Source organism: Strigops habroptila, chromosome 17 (genome assembly GCF_004027225.2).
Source record: "Strigops habroptila isolate Jane chromosome 17, bStrHab1.2.pri, whole genome shotgun sequence".
NCBI lineage: Eukaryota > Metazoa > Chordata > Aves > Psittaciformes > Psittacidae > Strigops > Strigops habroptila.
Genome location: NC_044293.2, coordinates 855,809 through 876,952, shown reverse-complemented (window position 1 = coordinate 876,952; position 21,144 = coordinate 855,809). Strand labels below are relative to the sequence as shown.

Genomic DNA, 21,144 nt, shown 5'->3' with positions numbered 1-21,144 from the left:
CCTCAGAGGAAGGGACCCTCTCCCTGCTCGGGTTCCCGCTGGCTTTGCCGGGTGATTCCCAACTCCCTGGAGAGCAGAGCAGGGACTAGATGGCGCCCTTGGACCGGCTGAGCACCGGCCTTCCTCGCCCCAGCGCCCTTCCTCATCGCCTTGGGCAGCCGGAGGCTCTGCCCCCCGGTCAGCCCTCTGGGGTGGCCCTCGGGCACCTTCCCCTGCTGTGACAAGTGGTCATTGCTCACAGCGAGTCCCAGGGCAGGTCCGAAGTGCAGAAGCTTCCTGCAAGGGTGAGTGGAGCAGCAGCTCTGCTCCAGGCCCCTTCTCTGGGTTCTCTGTGGCTCGTCTCTTGGCTCCATGCATGCAGCAGCCTTCCCCGAGGCTCAGGGGGGCCTTGGGAGAGACCTGCTGTAGGGGAGTGAATCCGCATTGAGGGCAGGTCATCACCTGGGTATTCCCAAAGGGATATACCAGCACTCCCCCTGGGATGTTAGGTACTCCTGCCAGCAGCAGGGAGTTGGATGATCCTTATGGGTCCCTTCCAACTTGAGGTGTTCTGTGAGTGTGTGATTCTATGGAAAGTGGCTTTCCTGCTGGGATGAGCAAATGGCTGCTCTTCCCTTCCGAGGCAGGCAGCTGAGACTGCACGTGTCCCCTGAGCACTGAGGGCCCAGTGGTGTGATGGGCACGGGCAGCCTGGCTCCGTGCTTCTCCCCAGTCAGTTCCAAGCACTGCAGCAGCCTTCTTCCTTCCCGTTTCCTCTGGATTATCTAACGCTCCCTCTTTTAGGCGTTCTCCCATCAGTCTCTTATCAAATGTGCTCCTGCTTGTTGCAGATACTTGGCAAATAGGTCAAAAAGGCACACTCTGGCAATGACCAACCCTACAGCTGAAATCCCTCCAGACTTGCAGAGGCAGCTAGGACAGCAGTCCTTCCGACCCCGGGCCTGGGCTCCGCACCTGGTCCCCGACCAGCACCGGTGAGTAACGGCACCGGCCCTTCCTTCGGGCAGCTTTGCACCAGGAACCTGCTCACAGGGCGTCTGGAACGGAGCACTGAGGACGTCCCGCTGGCAGGGAGGGAGGAGGAGGAGGAGCAGGGACGAAGAGCAGAGCCGCAGAGCAGAGGGTGTCTGGGAGTGCTGCACACGCAGGCACACTCCGTGTGCGCACCGAGCCACGCAGGGCAGGGATCAGCTGGCTCTTCCCCCCAGTCCTTGTTTTGTGGCTGGGGGGTGACTTGCCATGAAATACGGGCTGGGAATGAGCTGCTCATTCCAGAGGAAAGCTTTTCTCTCCTGTAATGGTAGGTGTCAAGCTCGCAGTAGATAGCACATTTTCTACAGAACATTTTTGGAGGCAGATACAGGCAAAAGACTGCACCAAGAGTCCTCTACACCAGAGCTGAAAAACCTCACTGTTCTGCACCAGAGTTGTGTGTTTTGACTGCAAAGTGTCTTTGCAAAGCTCCTCAAGAGTCATTTTATTTCTGATCTGAACCCCTGTTGGGAACGATGTGGGGAAGGGAAGGAAGCTGGGGGGGGGGGGAAGGAAAAATCACAATGCCTGGGCAAGAGGGAACCTCTGCAGGCTGATCTGAGCACACTCAAATGTGAGGGGAGAGGTGTTAACCTGGCACAGAGTCCTTGCCGCGGCAGCAGACTGGAGATGCCAGTGGCACAGAGGGAGCCTACACCCCGGCGCTGTGCCCTGTGCTGGGAGCACACCCCGGCTGCGAGCTGTTGAGGCAGCAGGCTCCTGCCAGGCTGGATTGGTGCTCGTGGTCACTCTTCAGCCAGCTCACCCTGGCAGGCTTGACAAAGCGCTTTTTATTGTAGCCAGATACCTGCTGAGCTGAGCACTGATGTAATCAGCAGAGACAGGTGAACTCTGAGCAGACTGAGCCAGTGCTAGTTCCACGCTGGAACTCCGGAAAACCAAGATAAGCACCTCCATACCCTCAAGTTACTCCCTCGCAGAGGTGTTTGGGGGATGGGAAGAGCAGGAGGGGAGAGCTTTCTAGGGTCACAGCTTGATAGGAAGAGGAGTGCAGCTTGCAAAACCACCAGAATGTGCTGTGTCCTGCTTTCAGGATTGCTTCAAACCCCAAAGGTAAGCTGGGTCCCTCGCCCACTGCAGGGATTGATCTTTGACAAGGCTGTTAAAACACACTTACCCTGTAAATAGATCGGTGTCACCTCTTGGCTTTGGCATCCCGAGGCCGTTGCATCAGGAACAGGGTGGTATCTGCTCGTTCCACCCTCGGTGTCATGACACGCTGTGATCCTGCCCTGTGTTTTACCTATGAAATCACAGAAGCTTCATCTGATGACCATGGCCTGAACAGGTCGCCCCATGTTGTGTCCCAGCCACGTATGGCACAGAAACCATCAGCACTCTTTGTCATCACATCACTAGACCTAGTTATTGAGTGGCAGGAGGGTTTTATTTTAGCACTTCACGTATTTTAAGCCATCCTCTTACGTAGCACCAAGTTTTGGTCACGATAACTTAGTATCTGAGGGCAGAATTGAAGTACAACAACAGTACAAGGCAGTACAACTGTCCTGCCCTGCCACATGGGTTTGGGAACCTCAGCATAACTGTATCTGTAGCTTCTGCTTCCTGTCAGTGCGAGAGGAGATCAAATGCCTCAGGATAATGGATGCGATGGCATGAGAAGGCAGGGGCACAGCTCTGTCCTTGGAAGGAGACTGTGTGTAATCTCTAGAAACTGCAGTACGTCCTGCTAAGGCAGACTGAGTGACAAGAACTGAACCCAGTGTGCTGGCCGTGGTCCAGCATCAGTCACCTTCTGATAAGGAGGAGCCTCTCTGGGAGAAATTGTTTCCCTTTGTGCAACAGGCTTTGGGAAAGAGCCACGTTCAGCATTGCCGCAGCAGGACCGTGCCTGCAGCAGTGTGGGTCAGGACCGCAGCGGTTGCTGCTGGAGGGGCTCCGGGGGGTTTAGTGCCAGGATGTCAGAGGTGCTGTAAAGCCCACATCTCCGAGGCCACCTCACAGGCAAAGGCCATTAAGTAATGTTTGCTGGGGTTTATAGAGCTTGCATTTGCACAGGAACCATTAGGGCAGGCAGAGAAGCCTGGTTCTGTTTGTTGTAAGGCACGTTGTGACCCCTGTATGGAGGGTCAGCTTTGCTAATGATGGTCGAGCTTGTGCCTCATGGGGGACAGGAGCTTAGTGCTTGCCTTTGGGGATGGGGAGCCCCAACTTCGGGAGAAAACAGCTCCTGGAAAAAATCTGGCTCCCTCTGATGGTGAAGAAGAAACTTCATTGTGAAGGGAAGGTGCTCGTGGTGCCCAGGTGCTTGATGGTGCTGCGAGTGAAGTGGCAGCTCAGTTAAGGTGTTAGAACGATCCCCCCTCCCGTGCAGAGTTAGGCTCTTACCCTCTCTCTTAATTCAGTGCCTCTCTAAGCACGGATCCAGCCCCTCTTCCTCCTCAGAGGCTGCGGAACACATCGGGCTCCATCCTATTTGCCCCTCCTGTTTTCCGCAGGCATCAAATGTAGTCAGGGCCCTGGGGAGGTGGAAGGCTCAGGAAGTGCTACTGAGGAGGTGAATTTTAGGTTTTTAGGATGCTGAATGGTTTCTGTAACCCTTTTCCAGCTGAGGGATAGATCCATCTGAGTGGATGGACTATGAGTTGAGGCCCACCTGGAATCTGGTTTGTGGCCAAGTCGTCCCCAACCTTAAAACCCATTTATGTGCCCAGGCACAGAAGATACTCGATAACCCTATTTCCAGCTCGCAGTGATGATGGCACTTTGTTTCTTGATCTAAACCATGGTTTATTCCGGGTGAGTGGGCAGGTAGAACTCGGCGTGGCTGGTGTAAGTGCCTCTGTACCGCAGTGCTTCTCAGTTGCTGGCATCTCTAACGCGCTTGCCCATGTGTTCAGTTCTATTTACAAGGACTCCAATACTCTGCACCTCCCCACCGAGCGCTTCTCCCCGGTTCGGCGCTTCTCCGATGGTGCTGCCAGCATCCAGGCTTTCAAAGCCCACCTGGAGAAGATGGGCAATAACAGTAGCATCAAGCAGCTTCAGCAGGTAAGAGAGGGCTGGGGGTCCTCAGCAGAGCCTCTGCAAGGGCTTTTATTGTCTCAGCCTCGCTGCTTCGGGAAGCAAAAGGTGAAACCTTCACCCCTAATGGCTGAGGACACGCAGGGGTGGCTTTGCAGCCCCTCTGCACATCTACAGCAACCCTGCTGGGTGTCCTCTAAATGCATGTGCTGTTCTGCTGCAGGCCGGGAGCCTTGGGGGCTGCCTCCCCCCTTTCCGGGGAGCACAGCACCCTTTCTTTTCTGTTAAGGCTTGAGCTGGCTCTGTTATCCCACACCTGATTCCATCCAGCTCAATGGATTGGGCTGTCTTTACTGGCTTTCTCACAGGGGTAGGCTGCAGAGAGCACCTTCATGGCACAGCAAGTGTGCTGTGCACTTACAGCCTTCTCTGGGTCCATTACAGGAGTGTGAGCAGCTCCAGAAGATGTATGGTGGGCACATGGACGAGAGGACGCTGGAGAAGACGCAGCAGCAGCACATGTTGTACCAGCAGGAGCAGCACCATCAGATTCTTCATCAGCAGATTCAGGTACTGGAGCCTGAGCTGTGTTTCCCTGCGTTGCTGCAGGCACAGCAGGTCCTGCTGGGATAGAGGAGGGTGGTTTGCTCGGCTGTCAGGAGGAGCGAGCCTGAAGGGCTCGAGCAGTGGTGTCTGCACAGCTGCTGCGATAGCAGCACTCGGGGGCTGAGTGTTTGAACGTGGCTGTGTCCCACTCACCAGCTGGTGTTGTCTAAATTCACTAGTTGAGACACTGTGGATTGCAAACACTTTCTGTTTTCTTCTGGTGCCTGGTTCAGGACTGCATCCGGCCACCCCAGCCATCTCCACCCTTGCAAGCTCCATGTGAAAACCAGCCAGCTCTGCTCACTCACCAGCTTCAGAGGTAAAGAAACTGCTTCAGGGAAGCTCTGGGGAGAGGATTTTGCTCTCAGTGTAGAGAGCTAACACACTGAGGAGAGTCAGGGCTGAGCTGGAAGTGTGTGCAGTTAGAATGGCATAGCCCGTTCCCTGGTGACCGTGCCTGGTCCTTGGAGCTGGATTCTGTCTGAAGGACTTTGGGAAGCAGAGGGACACGAGTCAAAGGCACAAACTTGCTTTGGGCAGATGATTGACAGTTCTGCCTCTTGACCAGCCGGAAAGCACCTTCCCTTTGGTAGCCTGTTTCTCCGGTGGTTTCTGCTCAGAGCTGCTGCTGGATGTCTCGCACCGTTTCAGGCTTTCGTTAGGTAACTGTCCTTGGCTTCAGCGCCCTGGCTGCGATGAGGCAGGCTGGCTTATGGGAAGCAGGAAGGAACGTTCCTCACGAGCTGCACTGAGTCAGGAGGCGAGCCTGCAGTGCCCTTGACCCGTGTTTCTGGTGTAGCCACCGCGTTCTGCTCACTATGGGCATGGCATAGGCAAGTTGGATGGCTCCTGGAGGAGAAGCCAAGCTGGAAAGAGCTTGGGATCCCAACAAGGGCTGTGTGGTGTTTATTTAAAGCTCAAGAAACGCAGTATTTGGTGTCAGCTCTCGCAGTTGGGAAGACATCCTAACGAGGAGCAGGCGTGATGCTGAGGTGCTTGTTTCCCTGCGTAGGTTACGGATTCAGCCGTCCAGCCCGCCCCCAAACCACCCTAATAACCATCTCTTCAGGCAACCCAACAGCAGCCCACCTCCTGTGAGCAGCAGCGTGCTCCAGCCCCACGGTAAGCGCCGGCACTGCATGGAGCCATCTGCTCCTCGGGGCGGGCTCTTGGCACAACCATATGGGCCGATCCCGGCTCTGGGGACACCGGTGCGGGGGGAGCCGGGAGCTTCGGTCCCCCCATGGCCCGGTCCTTGTGCAGTTTGTGATGATGGAAGAGCCGCTCCATCTGGCAGCAAGGGCTGGTGTTATCGAGAGCTCGTGAGGAGCTGCCAGCTGGAATGTGCTCTTGGGTTTCTTGTCACAAGATCCTTACTTATCGCTCCCGGGGGTGGGGAGGGAGGGCTGATATTCTGGGCTTTATGCAAATCGCCCTCAGCTTTGTTTCTGTTTCTGTGGAAGGGGCTGTAGCTGTGACCTTTGCGCGCTGGTGCAGCGTGACGGCGCGGTCGGGAGCCACGCTCCTTGTCACCCGCTTAGCGGGACTCCCAGCGTGGCCCGGAAGAGCAGCAGCTCCTGCACGGGGCAGGACTCGCTCCTGAGCATTGCCCCACGCTGGCTGCGGGTGCTGAGGTTCTTTGTTCCCCTTAGGTGCCGCCTCCCAGTCCCAGTTCCAGGGGATGCCGTCCCACAACACAATCTTCCCGCAGTCCGGTAACTGTTCCCCCCCCCCCAACCATGGGGCTGACGTGCCTGGGCCTGCAGCAGCAGTCGCAGCCTCAGCAGGTCACCATCCAAGTGCAGGAGCCCGGCGACATGGTCAGCAACAGCCTGGTGGCCGGGCAGGGCATGTCCTCCCATGCACGGGGCCTGCCCATGAGCCCCAGCGCCAACCAGATGCAGATGCAGCACCGCGCTAACCTGATGGCCTCCCTCAGCTACGGCCACAGGCAGCTCTCCAAGCAGCTCAGCGCCGACAGCGCCGAGTCGCACAGGTAAGGATGCTGCCGCTTCCCCAGGCAGTGAGGACGGGGATGGGTGGTATCTTGGGCTGGGACGTGGCTTCCTCGCCAGCCCGGCGCTGGTTTGGGGGGCCAAGCTGTCTCCCTGCCCCTGGGCAGCGGTGCCTGAGGCAGGCCGTGGCTGGGAGGGTCTGCCTCGGGGAGCAGCTCTGCCTGCCTCCTGCTGCTCACCGGTGAGACAGTGACTGTTGCTCTCTGTCCTCTGCAGCCTGAACGTGAGCAGGTATCCCCCCGCCAACTACGACCAGGTGCACTTACACCCCCACCTGTACCCCGAGCAGCCCCGCGTGTCCCCCGGCAGCTACAGCCCGGCCGCAGGAGTGGGGTTCCCCCCGGCTCAGCAAGCTCTCAAGGTCCCGCAGCTCGAGCAGTACCCCAGCTTCCCGCAGAGCACACATCAGCAGCAGCAGCAGCACTACACCGCATCCGCACTACAGCAAGCACTGTTGTCCCCGACGCCTCCCGACTACAGCCGACACCAGCAGGTACCGCACATCCTCCAGGGACTGCTTTCCCCCCGGCACTCACTCACGGGGCACACGGACATGCGGCTGCCCCAGTTAGAATTTGCACAGCTCATCAAGCGGCGGCAGCAGCAGCAGCAGCAGCAAGAATTCCAAGAGTTGTTCAGGCATATGAGTCAAGGGGATGCTGGGAACATGGGCGCCAGCGTGGGACAGAGCCTCTCGGAGCGCCAGTCGTTGTCTTTGCCTTATCAGAGTGCTGACACGTACCACCCACAGAACAGCCCCCAGCATCTCTTAAAAATCAGGGCTCAAGAATGTATCCAGCAGGTACCTGCGTCAGTGCCGCCGCACGGATACGTGCACCAGCCAGCCCTGTTCCATTCGGAGAGCATGGAGGAGGACTGCGCGTGCGAGGGGGCCAGGGACAGCTTTCCTGACAGTAAGACTTCAAACACATTGACCAAAGGCTGCCACGAGAGCCCTCTGCTCGTGAGCGCAGGAGGGCACGGGGACCCAGACCCTTTGCTAGGAACTGCTAATCACACGCAGGAGCTGGGGACGCACCAGTACAGGCATCAGCCCGCGGCTGCCTTCAGTAGGAGTAAGGTGCCCAGCAGAGGTAAGGCTCCCTGCTCCTGATGGAACACTGCCCTGCTGCCGGCCTCCCTGCCGGAGGCTTCCGTGGCATGCTCTGCATAGCACGGAGATACCTGGATTCCTTCGGGCTTTGTGGCCTCAAGTAAATGCAGGCATAGTCTCTAATAAACAGTGTTAAATAAGAAGGGAACCTGAGCAGCAGCTTCTCTTTGAAGTGTGACCTACTTCTGCAGGCAGGTGAAGGCCAGGTCCCAGTAGTGCCCTGCCGTCTTCTCAGGGATGCTGCGTGCTGGTGATGCATTTATTCCCATTGGTGGTGTTCCCAATCCAGTGTAAAACAACAGGCTGGAAACAGTTAAGTGACCAGCATAGCCCTAAGAGTGGTGGTAGATGTCTTGTGGCTACGGCTGCCTTGAGGCAGCTCCTCTGGCACTTTGGGCAGCAGCAGCAGCGAGACTCCAGCCCTGCCTGAACTAGAAGGGATTGGTTCTGGAGAAAGGGAGTTTAAACTTGCCATTAGCATCTGAAGCCCTTCTCTGCTGGTTGGGAGCCTTTGCTCCTTGGTGGCTGCATTGGCAGCAGTGCAGTGTAAGAGAAGCTGCTGCCTGAGCTGTAATTCCCGGCCGTCTCTGTGTGAAAAGCACCATCCTGGCCCCTCGCTAGGAGGGCTTTGGTGAGAAAACGGCTTTGCAGGCTGAGCCGGGAGGATCAGTATTCACAGCGAGACAGAGCAGTGCTGGTCTGGAGCCATCAGCTTGCCCTTGGCACAGCAGGCCCTATTGCAGAGGAGCAGTGTCCAGGGCACAGGAGGCTCGGCTTTGTTTGGGGACACAGCACGGGTTTGCTGGGAAAGTACTGGGTTGGAACAGACTGGCGCGGAGGGCAAAGCAAGCGTGCCAAGCCCTGGTCCCCTGGAGCACAGGCAGGCTAGGGACAAGGCTCGGCTGTTCTGGAGTCATCTTCAGTCCTGGGTAACCAGTGTGTTTGCTCCTGCACCTCATTTTCCCTGTGGTGCTTGGAGCATGGAAGGGGAGAATCACCCCAGGTGAAGGTGGAAGGTCTGGAGGTGTGTTTGTACCAAATCACTGTGGTATTAAGAAGTTTGCTTTTTACTACCATAGACCGTTAGATGAACAACAAGTTTTATTGAAGCCAGAAGCTGAAGTTCTGCCCCCATACTGGTGGTGCTCCAACTGGTTACACAAGGGAGAGGACTTTACCCTACAAGACTTTGTAAATGAGTAAAAGCAAGTAAATGTTTACAAATAGTGTTGTGTAAGTGCATTGTCGGAAGGCACATGTAGTAAACTCGGTGCTGAGATGCAGCTACTCGTGCTGCTTTCCTCCTGCCTTCAATAACCCACTTGGAATCAGGCCTGTGCTGCTCCGGCTCCAGCAGAGCTGACATCGCTGCTGCCTGGGTACCCTTCCCTGCAGTTAAACCCTACACAGCAGCAGGGTATGTGCTGGTGCTTCACTCACACGTAGGGTACCCCCAGCATTCCCGAGCGTGCTGTGTGCAGGCACCAAAGGCTGGCTGGGAACACGTGCCCTGGCCAAGCGTGGCTCCGCTCCTGAAGGCTTTCCTAGCCACATTCCTTGGCTTGCCCAGTTGGTTTCCCTATACAGTGTTAGGAGGCTGCAGCTTCTCCTGAAACAAGAGGGGGAATTGTCTCTTCTGCCCCAGCTCACCGAGTGTGAGGACACCCTAGAGTGGGGTGTACCTTCGCAGTGCCTTCTGATAGAGCACCCTGGCTTGTCTGTTGAGCATCACAGCCAGGGGCTGAGAGAGCGTTGACCAAATCCGTGTTTAGGATGTGACTAAACTGCCTTCGAACAGCCTTGCTCCAGTTTTGCTCCAGCCATCACAGGGCTGGGAATGCTGCCCATGGGAAACCTGCCTCGCTCGGCCCCGAAGGAGCGGAGCTGGCGGCCGGTGGTGCCAGTGTCACATGCTGCACCGACACAAAGGCTGCTCCGTCCCCGGCGGTTGTGGGGATGGAAGCGGCTCCTGCTCCGGGTTTGGGCACCTGGAGCAGGGCTGGAGGAGAGGAGAGGAGGGTGAATTCCAGCCATCCCGTCCCTCAGCCCTCCGCATCCCAAAGGTGCTGTGCTGGCAGTGGGCCGTGTGTGGTTGTGTCCTGGGTCCCGGCTGTTCCGGGCTGCGGGGTCTCATCCTGCCGTGCCAGGCTCACTGCAGGGCTGTGAGGCTGCGGGGCTGTGTTTGGAGCTGGAGGAGCCGGCTGTCGGCCCAAACAACCATTCCCACAGTTGGAGCCGTGTCCCGAGCAGCATGTGGGTGGCACGGCTCTGCCAGCAGCTCTTACCTCATGTTTTCCTTCTCCCTTTTCCGGGAAGGCTGGCTGTTAACCGCACGTAACCTCACGGTTGTGCAAAGGAAGGGGGAGGCTGGCCGCATCTGACCGCCCTCACTGCATCCCGGGCCAGCCAGAGCTGTCTGCAGGGGAGGAAGGGCACTGGGAGCACTGTGCCAGCCCTGCTTGTGCGCCTGGGAGTGGGTCTTGTTGGCGTCCTGCTCACTGTATGGACAGGTCTCCCTGGGAGCACCTTCCCGGCCTCCCTCCGCCGCAGCCCCGGCGCTGGTGCCGTGTCCTGGCACAGCGGGAAGTGCTGCCCCCTGAGCACAGCCCTGTGGAAACAGGCAGCTCTGGTGGGGATCTACCTGCAGAGTGTCACTTCAGGGCTGCTCCCCCCTGCTCGAGGCCACGTCGGCATGTTTGTGCTCCCCGGGGCTGCCCAGAGCTGTTTACAAGCATCAGCCCCAGTGATGGGCTGCTCCCTACCTCAGGACTTTATTCAAAACATCGTGTACTTGATGATGAGAGGTTTTGCTTGATAGCAATGTAGCCTTTACCCTCGGTCATGAGAGCTTGCAGTGCAGATGGACTTTGCCAGGCAGATCACTCATGTACTCCTACGGCCAGAGTGTAGGAGGGCAGGGAGAAGTCATCTGATAAAAGCGAACATCCTGGCCAACTCTTCAGCAGGGCTGTGCTGCTGACAATTGCCAAGGGGCCCTGCTGGAACATCCCGTGTGGAGGCTGGGGAGACGCTTCTCCCTCCGCTCTTGTGCAATGAGGTGGGCAAGGCCGGGAGGAGGTGGAGGGGAAGGCAGCAGAGCTGGGGAGCAGGCTGAAGGGGTCTGCCTCCTGTGCCGTGGTGCCTCTGACCCTCTGCTTTTAGGCTGCTTTTGTAGACCTGATAGCATTGGGGTCTTTGGGATCTCAGTGCTGCAGGGAGAAGCCTGCCCGAGTGCCATCAGGGCGGCCCTGGTGCTGCATCACTGCACGAGAGCCGCGGGGCTCCCTTTCCAACCGAGCACTGGTCCACCAGTTCATGCCATTGCATGTCAGCCCCACAGGCTGGTGGTGGTGCACAGCACCGAGAGCTGCAGGTTCCTCGTACTAACGTGTCGTTTCTCTGTCTTGTCTGACTTTGAAGAGTCCATCGTAGGGAACTGTATGGACAGGAGCTCCCCCGGCCAAGCGATGCAGGTGCCTGACCACAACGGCCTGGGCTACCCCGTGCGACCCGCCTCCAGCGAGCACCCGCGGCCCAGGACCCTGCAGAGACATCACACCATTCAGAACAGCGATGATGCCTACGTAGGTTTGAAGCAGCCTGTGTCAGCAGCAGCACAGAGCTTCCTTCGTGTGTGTGGGTTATGTACAAGGTGGTGTGTAGGACAGGCAGCCCCTGGCTCTGTGGGGCTGCTGGGAGTGAAAAACCCCATGAAACACTTCATTTGCTGTGTCCTGTTCACTCAGGGCTGAACACACTTTAGCAGAGACCCATGTGGAATGCTCTTCCTCTGCTAAAGCGTTGCCCCAGGGTGGCTGCTGCAGCCGTGGCAGCTCTTTTTGCCCTGATGCCCTCTGATGAAGCAGCCTGTGCTGCCTGGCCTGGCTCTGGCCAGGGGGGGCTTTGCAGGCACAGCAAACCCAGCGTTTGGTTCTGCAGGGCCCGAGAGCAGAGAGTGACCGCTCCAGCTCTGCTGTGGTTTGGGCTGCTGGGAAGTGTCCTGCCCAGAGCTGGATGTGTTCTTTGCTACAGCTCCCTTCTGCTCAAAGTGAGAAGGGCTCTGCTTGTCCCGTCCATTGTGGGTCTGGAAGGGACTCAGCCTGCCCGGTCCACTCTTGTGTTGAGGGGACACGGGCTGCACCTAAGCTGTGCCTTATGGTGTAAGGTCTTCACTTGTACTTGGAATCTCTTGCTGAAGGGATGGAAAGACGCTCCCCAGAGAGCTGGGGCAGCAGCGGGGCGCTTTGTCCTGATCCTCCTTTGACTTGAGTGCTGCTCTCTCCGCAGGTGCAGTTGGATAACTTGCCTGGAATGAGTTTAATGGCAGGAAAAGCACTAAGCTCTGCTCGGATGTCGGACGCTGTCCTCAGCCAGTCGTCGCTGATGGCCAGCCAGCAGCTGCGTGACAGGGACAGCGATGGTAAGGACCTGCTGAGCTGCAGGGATGTGGCATGGATGTGGGTCTGGGCCAGGAGCTGAGGGCACCAGCTCACAGTCCGGGGTGCAGAGCACCTCTCCTGCAAGTGAGCAGTGCCTGCAGGGAGCAGGGGGTGTGGGCACCTCCTGTGCAAACTCCAGCGTTGTTCTTTGCCTTTACAGAATGTGGGGAGAGTTTGGAAGGTCAAGAGCATCCCAACCTAGGTGATGGCAGCCAGCATCTAAACACCTCCTGTTACCCATCGACATGTATTACAGACGTCCTACTGAGCTACAAGCACCCGGAGGTGCCCTTTGGGATGGAGCAGGCAGGGGTGTAACCAGGAGGGAGTGAGTATTCAAGTGTCCTCCTCTCTCCAGTGTAGGGTTGCCTCCATGGCAGGCCCGAAGGCCTCTTGGCTGGGATTCCATGTGTCCCATTCCCTGCTGCCTTGCTCCAGGGCTGGTGCAAGGCTGGGAAAGAGACCGGCAGCTCCAAGCTCCCATGGCTGTGGTCCCCTGCTCATGAGCAGGCTCCAGGCAGGCCTTGGCTGCTCTGCCAGAGCCCCGGGTCTCCCTCCCAGGGTGCAGCTCGTGGGCTGGGATTGGGGATGGGGTCGAGGGGCTGCGGAAGCAGAGCTCCCATCCTCTGGTGTCTCCTAACACCTCTGCTTCTCCTCTCTTGCAGGTTTTCTGTACAGCTTTGAAACGAAAAGGTCCATTTTAAACCAACAGTATCTAGCAGCATTGCGCCAAATTGCCGTAGTATTTCTGACTAACTGGAATACCATGGCCCCTTTCCTCATCCTCCGCTCCGCCAGCCTGTCCTTCCGTTGGTTTCTTTACTTCCTTTGCCATGTTTGCCTGGAACTCCCACCGAAACAACCAGAGCCCCCGAGCCCCACGCGGAGCCCAAGCACTGGGGCTGCTCTGGAGGGGTTTTGCTGCCCCGGGAGCAGGCGGGTGCGGAGCCGGTCGGATCCCGGATCCCTCATCCTGTGCCATCCTCCTGCTCTTCGTCCCTGTGCTCTGGGGAGGACGAGGACGGTGCCGGCGCCACAGCAGATCCCGCGGCTCCGGCCGGGAGCACCCACCCCTGGTGCAATACGCTTCTTGTCTCATCTTGGTCTGCTTTGGTTCCTTCTCTCCGTCCGACCGTCCGTCTGTCCGTGTGCTGAAGGATCGCCACCTCCTGCCCCCTGCCCCCACCTTTTCTTTTCCGACCCGCATCCCACTTGGGGTTTTTCTTTTTCCTGGCTTTACCGTAGGGAAGACGGATTTTCCTTTGTCTCCTCGGCTTCTCCTCCTGACCACGTAGGAATTGTTTTTTGGTAAATGTTGTTTTATTATTATTGTTATTAATAAAAAGGCAAAAGGCATTTCTGTTTGAGAGAAATTTTTAACCTAGATTCTGTTCTATATGAATTGTGACTTGCACCTTCTGTTCAAAGTATTTTGTTTCTTCCGATGACATTGTACCTGTGACTGGTTTTCTCTCTCTCGTGCCAGTGGCCACAGTGGTGTTCTCCTTGATGCAGTTCAGGCGCGCGTCGGTCTCCCCTTGTCCCGCTCCCCGCTTCCCGTGCGGGCTGGGCAGCCGTTCCCTCGGGAATCCGCGGCTCCGCTTCTCCTTAATGACACTTTTCTGGAATCTTTTATAAGAGGAAAACCCGCCCCCCCCCCCCCCCCCCGCCTTTGCACAGAAGGAGGCACGGGACCAGCCCGGCGCAGCGGCATCGCTGTCCTCACATCCTCAGCGCGCCTCGGCCGGCCCCCCCCGGCCGGGAGCGCACCGGGGGCCGCGGGCAGGCGCCGAACGCCTTTCGCTCTACCCTCGGTTTGGTTTCCTTTGTTTACATGACACTGTACGTGCGGGAGGGCCGCGGCCGCCCCCCGCCCGCCCCGCGCCGGCAGGGCCCCGCTCCACGTGCCATCGCGCAGTATCACACGTCCTCCCATGGCTTTGTATTGTAGTAACCAATACGCGCAGTATATGTTGAATGTATATTAATATACTTTGCTCTTATTTCTGTTTTTTGGAAAATGTCAGAAGTATTTTTTTTTTTTTTTTCCTTTTCCTTCCTCATTTATGTTGGACTAAAACAAAACCAAGTTTCAGTAACTCTTCAGTCCATTTTTTTTGTGGGTCACTTGCAACTAGTCACTTAGTTGGACAGTGGGATCATGACAAATAAAACCATGATGATGATCTTCCCTCGTCTCCTCTCTGGTTGCTCAATGCGGCCGCGCGGGTGAAAGCTCAAGGGGCAGCAGCGCCCGCGCTCGCTCCCACCCGCTCTGCCCCACCGGACCCTCAGCGCCCCTGCACGGCTCCTTCCACCCGCTGCAAGCCTGGGAGCACCCTGTTCATCCCTGTCCTGCCCTGCTCTGTCCCTCGGCAGGATGCAGCATGGAGCCCGCACTGTCTGCATCCTTCCCCGTGCAGGGAAGTGCAGTGTCGCAGCTCAAACCCACGGTGTTGAGCACATCCAGGAGTGGGGCAGCTCTGGGGATAACGCATGAGGATGGAGGTGAGGGAAGAAAGGAGCTGCAGCTCTGCAGGGAGGTGGGTGCAGTGCCCAGGGACCAGCCCAGGCTTGGGGCTGCAGGGAGCCTGTGCTGTGCCAGAGCTCCTCCATAGCAGCGGGGAGCTTCCCCCGGCATTACCCAGCCTCTCCTGCTGCTGTGCCCCTTTCTCCCTGTCCCTTCTCACCCAGGCTCAGTTCATGTGGGTGCCTTTGGGCACAGCTCCCAGCACCTCTGCGCTGGGGACCCACCGGGACAGGGGCTGAGGCGAGTGTGTGGGTCCCACCGCAGAGGACGAGGGTCTGGGCACGAGCGGGCAAATCCCTGCGGGCGCAGACCTTGTCCCTGGGCCCGCGGCCAATCCCCGCGGGCTGCCGGGAGGCCCCGGCCGTGTCCAAGCAGGAATCTGGGTCAGCGGGAGCGTAAACAGGCTCCTTGGCCGGGCGCGGGGAGCTCCTGTTTGCTCGCGGCGCTGCCAAGCGCGCTCCTCGGCGCGATCCTTGAACTCTACGCGCCACATCGGCCGCGCCGGGGAGCGGTTTCTTGGGCTGCAGCGCTGCTTATCTCCGCCGGGAACGGCCCCTCCGGCATAAATAGCGGCCGTGGGGAAGCGCGGCTCAGACGGGACGAGCAGCAGCACGGCAGCGGCGGGACAGAGCTGGTAAGAGCCTGCGCTGCTCCGGCGGCTCCCGGGGCACCGGCTCATCTTGCTCCTGGGATGTGGTGGCACAACGGGGATGCGGCGGCGGTGCCCATCACAGCGCCAACGGGAATCCCCTCGTGCCGGGACGGGAGCTCGGTTCTGCTGGGGCTGGCTTTGCCTCGGGGTCCCTGAACCCGACTCTGTTGCTCTGCCCCCAGGTTCAGCGCCAAGATGAGAGCTGTGGTGGTGGCCCTCGCCCTGCTCTGCCTGACGGGTAGGTCCTCACCGGGCTGGGGCCGGGGGGGCAGCAGCTCCAATCCCTGCGGGACACAGTGGGATGGGGCAGCAGAGCCTGAAGCGAGCGCTGCTGGAAGCACTTGGCTGCAGCGGAGCCGGCTCCCGGTCCCCTCCGAGCCGGGCAGGTCCCAAGCAGGGCTGGAGCCGTCTCCACCGGGGCCCCACAGTGCAGATAGTCCTGAGCACACCGTGCTCTCCCCGCAGGCACCCAGGCCCGCTCCTTCTGGCAGCGTGATGAGCCCCAGGCGCCCCTGGACCGCCTCAAGGACATGGTGGACGTGTACCTGGAGACCGTGAAGACCAGCGGCAAGGATGCCATCGCCCAGTTTGAGTCCTCGGCCGTGGGCAAGCAGCTGGAGTAAGTGGGGTTCAGCGTGGTGGGGGGCAATGGGGGGTCCCCGTGTGCTGTGCGTGACCTCCCCCTGCTCCCCATAGCCTGAAGCTGACCGACAACCTGGACACGCTGGGCGCAGCCGCCGCCAAGCTGCGGGAGGACATGGCCCCCTACTACAAGGAGGTGCGGGAGATGTGGCTGAAGGACACGGAGGCGCTGCGCCAGGAGCTGACCAAGGACCTGGAGGAGGTGAAGGAGAAGATCCGGCCCTTCCTGGACCAGTTCTCTGCCAAGTGGACGGAGGAGCTGGAGCAGTACCGCCAGCGCCTGGCGCCCGTGGCGCAGGAGCTGAAGGAGCTCACCAAGCAGAAGGTGGAGCTGATGCAGGAGAAGCTGACCCCGGTGGCTGAGGAGGCGCGGGACCGCCTGCGCGGGCACGTGGAGGAGCTGCGCAAGAACCTGGCGCCCTACAGCGATGAGCTGCGGCAGAAGCTGAGCCAGAAGCTGGAGGAGATCCGGGAGAAGGGCATCCCCCAGGCCGCCGAGTACCAGGCCAAGGTGGTGGAGCAGCTCAGCAACCTGCGCGAGAAGGTGACGCCGCTGGTGCAGGACTTCAAGGAGCGCCTCACCCCCTACGCCGAGAACCTCAAGGCTCGCTTCATCACCCTCCTGGATGACCTCCAGAAGAGCGTGGCCTGAGCCGCTGGCCAGGACTGACCCTGCCCCGCTCCCTGCCCTGCCCGGTGCTTCCCTTGGGGCTCTGGGGATGGGTGCGGGAGCCCTGGGACCCCCCTTCGCCCTCCCGCTGCCTCCCCCCTCCCCGAACCGGTGTTGGTCTCAGCTTCGCTTCCTTTTGTCAAATAAACACGACTTAAGTTATTGGAGCTCACTCAGTCTTTGCAGTGGATGATGGAGGGGGGCAGCCTGGGATGATGGTGCGAGGGCAGGGGGAGAATGGGGGGGACAGGGAGCTGCATTGTGGGTGCCCTGGGCTCTCTGAGCCTGGCTCTGCCCAGGATCCCCCGCTCAAAGCCAGGAGCTGGTTCTGCAGGAGCTGGATCCTCCTGTGCCCGGGTGTGTGTATCCCCAGGGATCCATCCCACCCCTCCTCACCCCGCAATGACACCGCCACAGCCGCTTGTTTCAGCTCTGCTTTATTGCCAGCACCATGGCAGCGGGAGGGGAGCGGGGGGTCCCCGTCCTGGCCGGGCCCCCGCAGCGCTACGCGGCCGATGTCCGCTTCCAGAGCTGCACCAGCTGCTCCTTCAGCTGCTCCAGCCGCTGCTTCACCAGCTCCGCGTTGTCCGACAGCCACTGCCTGACAGGGACAGGGACAGGGACAGGCTCAGCACCGGCTCCCGATGGTCCCCGTGGCACCGGGGTGACGAGGGGGGACATGGGGGTACCTGGCCTGCTGAGCCACCTCCGACTCCTGCACCCTGCTCAGGGCGCTCTTGGCCATGGCCGATGCTTTCTGCGCGTACTCCTGCACCTTCTGCACCAGCGCCTCGGGCCCCCCGGACGCATCGGCCCCTGCAAGCACAAGTATCATGGGACGTGGCCATAGGGCTGTGCCCCCCACCCTGTGCGTGCCCCCCACCAGCACCCTGAGCCCGGCCCCAGCCTCCTTACTTGCTTGTGCTGCCAGGACGGCCGTGCAGGCGAGCAGGAGCAGGAGTGACACCCTCATGGCTGCGGAGAGAGCAGAGCACACAGCGTGGGGCAGCTCCACGGGGGTCCCAACCCCGTCCCCGTCCCACTGCGACCCTCCCCAGGGCTTCCCCACTCACCTGAGCCGGGCTCTGGGACTGGGGCAGCCCCGGGTCCCACTTTATACCCTCCCACAGCCGGCTCCGGAGCTTGTGCAAAGGTCAGGGGCTGGCCAGGAAGGGGCCGCGGTGCAGGGACAGAGCGGTGCCAGGTCCGTGTCGGAGGGACTGCCTCGCGCCAGGAGCTGGGAAATTCCCCAGGGAACAGGGCACAGGGCTCTGCATGTGTCTGCATGTGTCTGCATGCCTGCACATCAGGTTCATGCATGTGTGCATGCGTGCGCACATGTATGTGCACGCTGGTGTGTGTGCAGCCAGCCCGCTGCAGGGCGCACCGTGGTGAGGGCAGCCATGGGGACAGGCGTGGGGCTGTGGGCACAGCACGAGGGTGACATCCAGCGGCACCGGCCCCGTGGGGCTGCCCTCCGGCCCTGGGGCACCGCGGGGGCTCTTTGGACCTTGGCAGCACGGCGGTGCCTGGCTGATCCCTGCCCCTGCCAGCCCTGCCCTTCGCCCAGCCCTGACACATCACCGGTGGCTGCAGCACGGAGCGGGGCCACCGCAGAGCCCGATGCCCATGGCCAGGGACATGGTCCCAGCTCCGGCACCTGCAGCATCCCGCAGCAGCAGGGTCCTGGCCATTCCTTATGGAGCCTGCGCTCCGAGGGAGTGATGCTGCCTGCTCATGTGCCCCCATGTATCCACCACAGCATCCCTGTGCCATTGCGCATGCCGGGTACCACACATCCGGCACCAGCAGGTCCATCACTGCATCCTATGGAGGTGGGGGCTGCTCTTGGGTCCCTGCCCCGGGGTGCCCATGTGTATGTACCCCCATCCCCTCACTGCCCTGGCCCCTGGCCCCCCGCCGGGTGCTGTCAGGGCTGTGGCTGATGTCAGGGCTGTGGCTGATGTCAGGGCTGTGCGCACGTCAGGCACCTCCACGTCGCGACCTTGCTAAAGTCCAAGCCTGAGCCTGTGTCACAGGCCTGCGTGGAAGCCACCGAGGGCGCTCAGGCTGCATAAATAGGGCCGGTGCTCCCCGGCACGGCACGGCACAGCACAGCTCAGCTCAGCACAGCTCAGCTCAGCACAGCTCAGCTCAGCACAGCACAGCTCAGCACAGCAGGGACCGCAGTAGTGGCAGTGCGGGTGAGTGGCTGGGGACAGCGGTGGCTGCATTGCCGGCGGTGGGGCAGGCAGCAGGGCCTGGGGCTGCTGCCATGGGGCTCCCTTAAACCCTGCTCTGTGTTCCCGCAGGCATCCCCAGCACTCAGGATGTCTCCCAAGGCGGCCGCCCTTGTCCTGGTGCTCCTCGTGGTCTCAGGTGAGGCACTGTGGGTCCAGGGTGCCAGGACGGTGTCGTGCCCCAGGACAGGGATGGGGATGTGCTGTCCCATGGGAGAGGGATTGTGCCAGCGCTGATCCCAGTCTCTGCTGCAGGAGCCCAGGCTGATGTCAACCCGGACGAGGTGGCCAGCGTGCTCTGGAAGTACTTCACGGAGCTGGGCAGCAATGCCAAGGACACAGTGGATCAGCTGCAGCAAGCCGAGATCACCAAGCAGCTCAAGTGAGCAGGGCTGTGGTGCTGGGGGGATGCGGTGGTGGCTGGGGGCACCAGGCAGGGGGCCATGGGCACAGCGGGGCACTGACATACCCCAGGTCAGTGCACTTGAGCCCAGAAAGCAACTGTGTCCTGGGCTGCATTAAAAGGAGAGTGAGCAGCAGGTCGAAGGAGGTGATCCCGCCTCTCTGCTCTGCATTCGTGAGACCTCACTTGGAGTACTGTGTACAGTTCTGGTGTCCTCAACACAAAAAGGACATGGAGCTGTTGGAGTGAGTCCAGAGGAGGGCCACGAGGATGATAAGAGGGCTGGAGCACCTCCCGTATGGAGACAGGCTGAGAGAGTTGGGGCTGTTCAGCCTGGAGAAGAGAAGCTGCGTGGAGACCTCATAGCAGCCTTCCAGTATATGAAGGGGGCTACAAGGATGCTTGAGAGGGACATTCATCAGGGACTGTAGTGATAGGCCAAGGGGTGATGGGTTCAAACTGAAACAGGGGAAGTTTAGATTAGATATAAGGAAGAAGTTCTTTCCTGTGAGGGTGGTGAGGCACTGGAATGGGTTGCCCAAGGAAGCTGTGAATGCTCCATCCCTGGCAATGTTCAAGGCCAGGCTGGACGGAGTCTTGGGTGACATGGTTTAGTGTGAGGTGTCCCTGCCCACGGCAGGGGGGTTGGAACTGAGTGATCTCAAGGTCCTTTCCAACCCAAACCATTCCGTGACCCCATGTCCGCAGCACCCTCCTGGGGAGCAACCTGCAGAGCGTCAGCTCGTACGCCGAGGACCTGCAGCGGCGGCTGGTGCCGTTCGCCACGGAGCTGCAGGCGCGGCTGGCGCAGGACTCGCAGCGCCTGAAGGAGCAGATCCGGCAGGAGCTGGCGGAGCTGCAGGCCAAGCTGGCGCCCTATGCCGACGAGGTGCACCAGCAGATCGGCACCAACATCCGCCAGCTCCAGGCCAAGATGAGCCCCTACGCCGAGGAGCTGCGCTCGCAGGTGGACCGCGGCGCCGGCGACCTGCGCCGGGCGCTGGAGCCCTTGGCCGCTGAGCTGCGGGACCGGCTGCAGGGCAACGCCGAGGACATCCAGGCTTCGCTCAGCCCCTACGCCGACCGGCTGCAACAGCAGATCGATGGCGGCGTGGAGAGCATCAAGGAGCGCCTGGCGCCCTTGGCCGACGAGCTGAAGGCGCAGGTGGGGAGGAGCGTGGCGGAGCTGCGCCGCGGGCTCAGCCCCTACGCGCAGGAGGTGCAGGACGGCCTCAACCGTCAGCTCGAGGGTCTGACGGCGCGGATGGAGCGAGTGGCCGAGGAGCTGCGGGCGCGCCTGGCCGCCAGCTCGGAGGAGCTGCGGGCGCAGCTCAGCCCCCTGGCGCAGGAGCTGCGGCAGGCAGCAGGCAGCGATGCCGAGGGGCTGCAGCAGCGCCTGGAGCCCCTTGTGCAGAGCCTGGATGAGCGCGTGGGGCAGACGCTGGAGGCTTTCCGGCAGCAGGCAGCCCCCTTCGGGGAGGCCTTGGGGCGGCAGCTGGTGCAGCGGCTGGAGGACATGCAGGGCAAGCTGGACTCGGGCGCTGCCGGCGTCGAGGATCACCTCGAGCTGCTGGAGAAGGAGGTGCGGGAGAAGGTGGCCGCCTTCCTCAGCACTGCGCCACCGACGGCGGACTGAGCCCCCCGATGGCGCCATGGGGATGGGGTGTGCTCACGGCACAAATAAACCCGTGTGTGTGATGCACATCCTCCTGGTCCGCATCCCTCATTCTCCGCAGCATCCCGCTCTGCTGGCCTGGGATGGGCAACCTGGGGCAGCTGGTCCAGGGGAGAGCAT

The 21,144-nt window shown here is 60.3% G+C and overlaps 4 protein-coding genes across 4 annotated transcripts in view; 3 read left to right on the top strand and 1 right to left on the bottom strand.

Moving 5' to 3' along the window:
- The window catches only part of SIK3 (SIK family kinase 3), a 59,122-nt gene extending 44,719 nt beyond the window's left edge, over window positions 1-14,403 (top strand). Inside the window, 12 exon segments of the mRNA XM_030505665.1 lie at window positions 831-974; window positions 3,915-4,065; window positions 4,483-4,608; window positions 4,878-4,963; window positions 5,657-5,766; window positions 6,297-6,382; window positions 6,384-6,640; window positions 6,876-7,753; window positions 11,194-11,357; window positions 12,061-12,193; window positions 12,373-12,540; window positions 12,878-14,403. Of these exon segments, the coding sequence (XP_030361525.1) occupies window positions 831-974; window positions 3,915-4,065; window positions 4,483-4,608; window positions 4,878-4,963; window positions 5,657-5,766; window positions 6,297-6,382; window positions 6,384-6,640; window positions 6,876-7,753; window positions 11,194-11,357; window positions 12,061-12,193; window positions 12,373-12,530 (2,293 nt within the window). The 3' untranslated portion in view covers window positions 12,531-12,540; window positions 12,878-14,403.
- Window positions 14,404-14,910: 507 nt separating this feature from the next.
- Window positions 14,911-16,753, top strand: APOA1 (apolipoprotein A1). The gene is made up of 4 exons (XM_030505670.1): window positions 14,911-15,376; window positions 15,577-15,632; window positions 15,860-16,013; window positions 16,091-16,753. Exons 2-4 carry the CDS (start codon window positions 15,590-15,592, stop codon window positions 16,686-16,688), a joined length of 795 nt encoding a protein of 264 aa, XP_030361530.1. The 5' UTR covers window positions 14,911-15,376; window positions 15,577-15,589; the 3' UTR covers window positions 16,689-16,753.
- A 374-nt stretch (window positions 16,754-17,127) lies between these two features.
- Window positions 17,128-17,951, bottom strand: APOC3 (apolipoprotein C3). Its single transcript, XM_030505672.1, has 4 exons — window positions 17,780-17,951; window positions 17,622-17,681; window positions 17,396-17,522; window positions 17,128-17,307 (listed from the first exon to the last, which is right to left on the bottom strand). Exons 2-4 carry the CDS (start codon window positions 17,677-17,679, stop codon window positions 17,211-17,213), a joined length of 282 nt encoding a protein of 93 aa, XP_030361532.1. The 5' UTR covers window positions 17,680-17,681; window positions 17,780-17,951; the 3' UTR covers window positions 17,128-17,210.
- Window positions 17,952-18,743: 792 nt separating this feature from the next.
- On the top strand, window positions 18,744-21,053 carry APOA4 (apolipoprotein A4). The gene is made up of 4 exons (XM_030505669.1): window positions 18,744-18,910; window positions 19,019-19,085; window positions 19,202-19,328; window positions 20,058-21,053. The coding sequence occupies exons 2-4, from the start codon at window positions 19,037-19,039 to the stop codon at window positions 20,983-20,985; spliced, it is 1,104 nt and encodes a 367-aa protein (XP_030361529.1). The 5' UTR covers window positions 18,744-18,910; window positions 19,019-19,036; the 3' UTR covers window positions 20,986-21,053.
- Window positions 21,054-21,144: the final 91 nt, after the last annotated feature.